At 25.5% G+C, this 9,427-nt stretch overlaps 1 protein-coding gene and 1 long non-coding RNA gene across 3 annotated transcripts in view; both read left to right on the forward strand.

Moving 5' to 3' along the window:
• The first annotated feature begins 3,267 nt into the window (after positions 1-3,267).
• LOC126898544 (checkpoint protein HUS1) lies at positions 3,268-7,667 on the forward strand. Of its 2 annotated transcripts, none has more exons than XM_050672709.1 (6): positions 3,268-3,411; positions 4,416-4,622; positions 5,167-5,276; positions 6,281-6,388; positions 7,095-7,281; positions 7,343-7,667. In XM_050672709.1, the coding sequence occupies exons 1-6, from the start codon at positions 3,360-3,362 to the stop codon at positions 7,516-7,518; spliced, it is 840 nt and encodes a 279-aa protein (XP_050528666.1). In that variant the 5' UTR covers positions 3,268-3,359; the 3' UTR covers positions 7,519-7,667. The 2 variants fall into 2 exon arrangements, with proteins under 2 accessions (XP_050528666.1, XP_050528676.1); XM_050672719.1 differs by having other exon boundaries at positions 3,271-3,411; positions 7,370-7,667.
• A 1,681-nt stretch (positions 7,668-9,348) lies between these two features.
• LOC126898650 (uncharacterized) overlaps positions 9,349-9,427 on the forward strand; it is a 114,561-nt gene continuing 114,482 nt past the window's right edge. The window contains exon 1 of the long non-coding RNA XR_007702332.1: positions 9,349-9,420. This is a non-coding gene — a long non-coding RNA (uncharacterized LOC126898650). The remainder of the gene's footprint in view (positions 9,421-9,427) is intronic.

Raw genomic sequence — 9,427 nt, forward strand, 5'->3', positions numbered from 1 at the left:
TAACTGGTAAGTACCTGAAATAATACACTGAGGCAACGAAGAGGCGGTGGCCATCTCACGAATACCCAGTCGAAGTGTTTATATATACAGTAGAAATCACATTAGGTTTTAAACTCTTTTAGGCAACGAAGAGGCGGTGGCCATCTCACGAATACCATGTAATGTGATTATGTATAAGGTACGAACTAGTCAACAACAATTAATAAAGTTTGAATATAAATATGTGATCTATTGCTTTATCGTTCTTTACTCAGATTATTAATTCTAAATAATTGGGTTAATATAAATTTACTTACTTTTTTATTTGGCTTGTACAAAGATCGTCAAAGTTTGCGTAAATATTTATATTATCTCTTTTAAATAAATAAAGTGTTAACGCAAAATAATTGTATTCAATATCGCTGTAAAATGTACCGACGACAACACGGGGTCGCGGCTAGTTTGTTCAAAATAAATCAAGTAGAAGAATCCTGAATTCTTTATTGAATTCAGGCCTTCAAAAGAAGAGAGAATTGGAGCCGCTCGCTGGCACGCTCGCTCATTCACTAATGTGCAAGCAGAACTAAGCCTTTTTATATTATTTTTAATTACCCCTTCATGGGTTGTTGTCGTCAGCGCATTTAGTGATTCTCAATTTATTGTATTAAATTGAACATAACAGGATAATTATTTTAAGATAAGATGTATAGTGTACAATAATCAATTTAACATATATATACATATGTAATAGCTATTGTACAAATGTGTATATGTTATGACAGATAAATTAATTATTTGTTTGTATACTAGTAATATAAAATACAGATTATACATTTTTCATTGATAAATGTAAGATGCGTAATGCAAAGCATTAGGCATATTACGACACAAGGATGACGCAAAAGTTCGAATTTCAAAGAATTGTCAATATTTTCTTGATTTAAATGTCTTCCAATATCTTTTTCATCCGTTATCTCATCACTAATAACATTACTTTTTGTATATATAGCAACCGAAGTACTTTCAACTTTACACGATTCTGTATTATTTATTTCAATTACTGAAATTGAGAGTTGATTATCAGAATCACAGAACTTAGGGTTTTTGAAAAAATTTCTGATGTCCATAATATTATAATATTAGACAATCGACTATATAAATATAATTATGATTTATAAAAATAAAACCTACTATAAAAATACTTATAAATGTATAGTATAGAACGTACTGTATTTAGGCAGCTTTGTTTGCGTGTTTCATTGAAGGAAGCGTGCTGACAAATAAAACTAGAATAGTCGATCGTCACTCATCGTTCCATTATGGAATTTCCGTACAAATTGATAAAAACCTCTCAAATATACTAGATACTAGTCGATTGCCATCGGTCGACAATAATGTAACGGCTATGACGATAAAACCCATTAAGTCAATAAAAATAAATACATCTAGAAATCCGGTTAGATTTTTTTGTTTTATAAATAAAATTTTCAGATTATACAAATTTAAATCAGATTGGTTATAATTTTTAAAAATATATTTCCAAAGTCCAGGGGGGGCAAACTTGCCCCCCTCCCCCTGCGAGCGCCCATGGGCACTAGTATTGAATTTACTCAATACCTATAAAAAGAATGAATCAATAAGTTAATACTAATTAGAGCCATTATGCTATCTTAACTATATGATATGTTCAGTAGAAAAAAATGATACATCATAAATCTATTCGTAAAAAATTATATTTATGAACAAAATAAAATTGCGCCTTTTAGAAAGACTAGATATAAAAATAGTGCTTATTATTATTATTATAAAAAAAATGTATAAACATGCAAAATCATGTTTGAGTATCGTATTACTGACTTGATAAATTTATTAGATTAGAAACATAATATTAATTAATTTTAAAATAACAGGAAATTATCAGAAATCTTATTTTAACAAATTTTTAAATTTTATATTTTTATAATTTCTGGATGTTTAGAATTTATAATACATGTTTTCAATATAAATTATTTTATGTATTTATGTTATTTAAAATATGTTACGTGTTCATATATATGAAAAGAAAACTGTTAATTATTTATCCTATATTATTTTTGTATTATTGTTTTCTATTAACTTATATCAATTTACTTTGTATCCTATTGTGATTCAAATGTATTATGTATTAAAATTTGTTAGAGGTAAAATGGTGGACGTGTGTGGCACACAATAAGTTTTAACACCTTTTTGTTAATAACCGTAGGTGGCGTCGAGCCGTTTATTTAAATGACGTGTTAACAAAATAATGACAACAAAAAAAAAGAAGTTCATGACAGAACGATGTTTAATAGAAAAACAAAGGCGAAAAAAAAAAGCTAAGACAAAATATATTAACTTCTATACTGCCAGAAAAAGTTAGTTGTTTGTAAAACGGACGACGAAACTCTAAAAATTGTGTCTCGAGGGTGACTGACTACTCGACATATTATTGCGGCGGATATTCGACGCTAGGAATTTATTGGACTTTACACCATGACGATAACGCGTGTGTGTAACGGTCCGGTTTACAGTGAGCGGTGGCTGTGAAGGATTTTAGAAATATTATTTTATATATTATTTCTCTCTAAGGGTGATGATGTCGTGAACCTATAATTATTTTATTTTAATTAGTTATAAGAAATTTATTGTAACAGTAGAAAGTATTATATTAATATTTAGAAAGTAATTATTAATACTGTAAATTTCATGTTAATTATATCCTTAATTGTTAATGACATTATTTCTAATAAAAAGGTATCTGAATACTGATTCAGTGGTCAGTGTTCAATCATTTAACAGTAAATGTTACATTATAATTGTTATTATTTTGAATCTTCCTAACAATACTTATCCACGTGATCGAACTTGGACTAAGAACACCCAGTTCATCACAGGGAATTGTGTTTTAAAATGTGCCTCTGCTCAAAGCTGAGTTATATTACTATAATATTTATTTTTTGTGTACATATATTATACTACTTAGATCCTATTCAAGTCCGATTTATAGCGGAGAACAAGGATAGAACGTCAAGTCATAAAAATTACTTACACATAACATTAATCAATTATAATATGGTTACAACAGTTTTTTTAAAAAACAAATATTTTTTATATTTATTAATTTTATCTATAATTTTAATGGTAGTATATTTTATTATAATGGTATATAAAAATATTTTATAGTTATAATTGTAATGTGTAATAGTGTAATATTTATTTTTTCTAATTATCTAAAGCTGCATACATTATGCTGATATCAGTTATCACAGTTTGAATACTTTAACACATTCGTTACAAAATACAATATTTTAAAAATTTCTTATTTAAATTATTCTAGTGTTACTATTGTATTTGGTTGGAGTATGAAGTTTCGAGGCAAAATTGTCGATCCTCATTGTATGAGACAATTTTATAGTAAGATAATTTTCATGGTATCTAAAATTGTATAATGATAATTATATTTGGAGCCCGGATTGTATGCATTTAATACATTTTGTGAAGTTATTTCGAAAACACCATCAGTACAAATTTGTATTAATTGTCTTGAAAACTTAATAACGTGTTGTTAACAAGGTTTTAGTTTTGGGATGAAATTAATTCCTTAAAACAAAACATATTTCTATGGTCCTATATAATCCTATGACAAAGTTTCACAAACTTGGAACTCTTTGAAGTTATTTAAATAAAATTTATAAATAGATATCATTCTGAAATATAATTATAATTATAATTATAATATAAAATTACTACGGTTTCTCTATATCAGTCAAATTTAGAAAATTTGTAACTTTTTAATAAATTTTTCAAAAATACATTGATATATTTGTTATTAGAGCAGTGGTGTACATAGAGATAGGATTCTGGTGTTTTGCCTTTTATGCATTTAGTACCTTAACATGTATTATAAGTATATACTATGTATTCTTAGTATTCCAACATTAAATTTCACCATAAAATTTATAAATGGTAATATTCTGAATAAAATAATTTAATAATATAAAATAGTTATAAACATTTTTTTTTATGGTTGAAACTTAGTGAAATTAAAAAAACAAAAATATTTATTCATTATAACCTTAATCTGTCAAAATATTCATTGTGATTCTATCTGTATTTCCTAAGCTAAATTATATGACAAAAATCACACTACAATCAGCGAGGCAAAATCTATTAGTATCAAGTTCCCATCAAAAAATGCTGGCTTACCACTGTTTACAATCTTATAATTGATATACTGATAAATATATTAGTTTGTGATACAAATTTTTTATAGTAAACTCTTTTTTGTATTTATATATATATATATCACATCTTTATTTTAAATAAAATAAACGAGCTGCCTAATAATAAAGTTTTTATTTTACAACTGCATTATACAAACTTAATCATTGTTTTAAAATTTATGATTTTTGTTACAGATATTGTTATGATATTGTCTAAACTTTGTAAAATTGTTGTTGTAAGGTTAAGTGAAAAAAAATTGTTTTTAATTGCATTACATGAATCAGTAAGTGTCAGCAATCAAATAAGTGTTTGGTCTGTTTTAGATCAACAATCATTCTTTAAAGAATACAGTATGAGTGGTGATACAGAAAAAAATGAAATATTTTTCAGTTTACCTATTGGTATGGTTTTATTAATATTATTTGTTTAAAATTACTATTTTTGTTGGTTGTATGTATAAAATAGTCAATATACAGAGTACTTGACATCTTTGTTAAAATTTATTATATAATTTATATTATATGAGAGAATGCTGAAAAGTAATATCACATATTTATTAAATGTAATGAAGTAGGAAATAGACGTCATTAGAGTTGGAAATAGTATAGATTTTGACAATGTATTATAATTGTTTAAACAAAGCGTAGCATGAATGTGTTAAAGCTTTCATGGATTGTCTTGTTGCTTGAAGTGCTTGAGGATATATCCATGTTTGCATATATAACATATATATATATATATATATATATATATGTTTGAATAAAGCGTAGCATTTTTTACATCTTAAAAAAAATTTGGTGGTAAAGAATTTTATTTTTATTTACTTTTCACTTTATCTTTTTGGTTTTCGGAAAGTTTTGGAAGCATGTGTATAATATTTTTCAGCTTACTTTCTCATTATTTACTAACTTAAACATTGTATTTATAAGAGTAATTTTATTACAGATATGTTAGCATCATCTTTAAGTTCAGCTAAACAAACAAATTCAGTAAAAACACTTAAAATGAAACTAACAGATAAGCTTTCTCCTTGTTTAACGGTCGAGTTAGAATTGGTTAGTTATTTTGTATTTGAGTTAATTTTTTAAAGAACAACATTAATTTCCAAAATATTTTTAATTTATTATTGATAAACCACATTAATATCTTTTTTTAAATAAATAATGTAAATATATTACAAATTATAAATAATTTTAATTTTAATTTTGCGATTGTGTTATATGGAATGAGTTGTTCGAAATGTAAGGTTAATATGAGCCTTAGTATATTGTTATTTTTTAGTGTATATGTACCTATCATAGGAAGCAAGACTGGGAATAAAAGTGAGGGATTGAATATATTTGTTTGATAAAAAATACTAATGCTATGACAATCATTGTTAAAAATGTTTTGAATCATTTACTCAGCTTTTAATTAGTATAAGTAATTAGTCATACTATATTTTATTTTTAAATTATTTGTCAGTATTTACTAGAAACTCTTGAAGAATCATAAACAGATTGAGATGACTTGGAAACTTTTTGCGAAGAGAATGAAATTGTTTTTGAAAAGATAGATAGACAATAATGTTTAAGAAATGTGTAATAATTGTAAATCACATTATGAAAATTCTTACTATAAATTGAGCTTTTAAATCATGTTCATTGTTAGGCTTAACCTGCAGACATTTTTCTGTAAATGAGTTGGTCAGCTGTATTCATACTTTAGGGGTTTTTTGTTATTGCACTTTATGTATTATTTCTCAGGAATTTCTTATAGATATTGATGATAAATTTATTTGTGCAAAAGGAAAAAATTAATGACTACATACTGATAGGAAATGGAGCAAATAGTTCAAGACCATTTGTTGATTGTTAACATTGTGGTAAAAATTTTCATCAGATGATCTACTAATTACCTCATTTCAATTATAAAGACTAAAAATAAATATATACTGTGGCCTATATTTACATTGTAACATTACTTAAAGATATATCTGGTATCTCTAATAAGTGGTTTGTTTATAACATATAAGTAATAATAAATTATTGTTGATAAGATTGTGTCATATTTTTTTTAGGAATCTTTAGTATCAACTAAGCAGCTTTGTGTCCATGATGTTCCAGTTAATATTATAGCTCCATCAGATTGGTCTGAATATAGTGAACCTGCTATTCCAAGTCCTAATGTGCGTATTATTTATTTATAATAAATATATTTACAAAATTACTTAACTCTGTATTAAAATATGATAAAAATAATAAAAAAATAATTTCTTTTCTACAACTGATGAATATCTAAAATATTCTAGTATCTATAAATTTGGTTCACTTCTATAAACAAGAACTTATTTTCTTAAGTTATTTATTTTGTAATTCAATATTCCTTTAAATAAAATGAATGAATCTAATAGTTACATTTTGAATATCAGTTCTATTGATTTTTCTTATATTTACAGAAGTAAACTGATAATATTTTATAATCTCTCATATCTATACTGGGTGATAATAACCCACCGAATTATTTACAAAATAAATATATATCTGGGATTATATTTAATGGCTTCTTTTGTTACATCTATCATTTTTTCAGTGGAACAAAAAACTGTTAACTTAATTTTACATAAAACCCATAAATGGATAAAATATTATTTAAAATTCATGATTTTTTTTAATATGATATCTATTTCAAAGTATAAACATAATATAATATAGATAGTAAATATCTAAACATTATGTTAATCTTGACATTATAATCTAAAAATTTAAACATAAGTTTATATATATAAAAAAGACCATTTTGTAATGTAGAAGATTTATATGTTCATTATTAATATAAAAATATAATATGTAAAAATTAATAAAGATCAGTACACTAAATAAAATTTGTTTTAGATTAGTGTTGTATTGCCTTTGATACGAGTTGTAAGACACGTTGTAGATAATATGAAACGTATTGGACCAAGATTAACAGTGACATTAAATTCTTTTGGTAAAATGATTTTAAGTGTATCAAATTTACTATCTACCGTTGATACACATTTTAGTGACCTTGATGTAGTTAATCATAGAAAACAAAATAGTAAGATATTATTAAAACACATTAATTTAAAAAATATATTATTATCAATATCTAATTATAGATGAAAGAAAATATTCAACTGTTGTAGATATCAAAAAATTTTCTCAATTCTTAAATTGTGAACCTTTAAATTTATCAAGAATACTTTGCCATGTAGTAGAAGGAACATTATTACATTGTTCAATAGAAGAAGACGAGTATGTGCTTCATTATTTTTTAAATGGAATTGACGACTGACATTTTACATTGACATTATCTATTATTGTTATTCATAAAAAATTTTCATTTTGTTTAATTTTTTGTAAAAAATGTTTTCTAACAATGAATTTGTGTAAATATTCAAATAATTATGAATCAATAAAAAAACTATATTACATAGACTGGCTTTCAAAAAAAATTATATACAAAATTATTGTTGATTATTTAAATGACCACACGCTTTTAACAAAAAAATGTATTAAATAAATATAGTTTAAAAAAACTACGACGATATCATCATCAGTGAAGCCCAAGTCGATACCTTACGATGATGGTTCCGTCAAACGTTCTTGGACTGCGAATCGAGCAAACTGTGTGACTCTGAGGAATCCTACGAGACATAATATTACATATTTAAAATCACTTGCCTGTCGCGTCGCCAACAATGACGGAATATCTACAAATTTTACTTGCAAATAGAGAGGGGTATTGCAAAACCCGCAGGAGCAGTATGTAACATTGTAATGAATTATAACTGTATGATGAATCTTTTCGATGAAATTCGCTTTGAGTTCAACAAAAAAGAAATTGATAAGGGAAAAAACGTTAGTGTGACTACAACTATGAAAGTAGGTATTGTTTGTTCACGCCCAACGATGTCGTATGGTTACAATCAGCAGGGTGGAAAAACTTGAATAAATTATTCGATGATGGAAACTTTATGGACCATTCCATTATTAAGACATCGTGAGCCGCCCTGAAGTAATGCCGGTCGTGTAAAAAAAAAAAAAAAAGCGGACTGCATCTCACCTGTGTACCCATTGTTTTCCCAAAACAAAAGCGTACTATTCTAAGAACAATAGGTGACGGCACCTTTGAAGGTCCGTACCCGTCATACATATACTACTGACACTCGATTTAAAATCGGGTTATTGACAACACTCATCACAATAAAATGTACGCGAATGCATTATGCATAACAAAAAATGACCTATTTTAGTTTCGTTTGCATCCGTTCAGACTTAAAAATGCACCCATGACGTTAATACGTTTAATGAACGATTTATTAATAATTTGTTTTTTTAATAACTTTTTTGATGTAGTTGGAATTTTTATGTTAATATTGAGATAAGTTATTATTATTATTTTTAGCTTCGATGCGAAGTTCAACCAACCTAGTCAGATATTTTAAAATAAAATACAAAACCCAGAATTTTCACACAAAAATAGCAAATTTTTGAAGTATATTACATAAGCTTTAATTAAAGATATATATATATAAAAGTGTCAGTATTTCTGGAATACTTTCAAAAATTAAATTGAAAATATCTTAGTAACAATAAGTATGTTTAAAGTTTTGACCCCCCTTATTAAAGGGATATGATCCGACTTACAAAAAAAGCGTGCCAGATGAAAAGGGTATATAAATATTTATTATAAAAATATAATAATATTGATCCATACATTTTTCCAAAAGTTATATAAAATATAAATTAAATAATATAAAATTATGCAATATGTCGTATACGATTTATTTTATTAAATTTTTTCATTATGAACATCTCTGACGAAAATTATTAAAAAAAACCTAAATACAAAAAAAGTAAAAAGAGTGATAAATATTTACTATTTCAAAATGTAGAGATTTTCTAATAATTATCAGAAATATCCCATTAGTTTTGTCGTGCGCTATACTTTGAATGCGATATAACTATTAAGTATAACTATAATATCTGACGTAAATTATTAAAAAAATCTAAATAAAAAAAAGTATAAAGAGTGATAAATATATACCAAATGAAAGGTAATAATAATATGCATCTATATAAAAAAGAATTATATTGATACGTTCATTTTTGAAAAAGTTAAGGCACTTTTAAGTAAAAAAAATTGAAAAAATTTTGAAAATTAGCGATTTTTAAATTTGTAATTTTTTTGGAGGTTTCCC

Source organism: Daktulosphaira vitifoliae, unplaced genomic scaffold (genome assembly GCF_025091365.1).
Source record: "Daktulosphaira vitifoliae isolate Bord-2020 unplaced genomic scaffold, ASM2509136v1 Scaffold_1, whole genome shotgun sequence".
NCBI lineage: Eukaryota > Metazoa > Arthropoda > Insecta > Hemiptera > Phylloxeridae > Daktulosphaira > Daktulosphaira vitifoliae.

Excerpts from the sequence above, each read along its gene's own strand:
- LOC126898544 (XM_050672709.1), top strand. The coding sequence starts at position 3,360 with ATGAAGTTTCGAGGCAAAATTGTCGATCCTCATTGTATGAGACAATTT. Across the intron at positions 6,389-7,094 it reads CTGCTATTCCAAGTCCTAAT|ATTAGTGTTGTATTGCCTTT; the intron begins GTGCGTATTATT and ends AATTTGTTTTAG. Across the intron at positions 7,282-7,342 it reads TAATCATAGAAAACAAAATA|ATGAAAGAAAATATTCAACT; the intron begins GTAAGATATTAT and ends ATCTAATTATAG.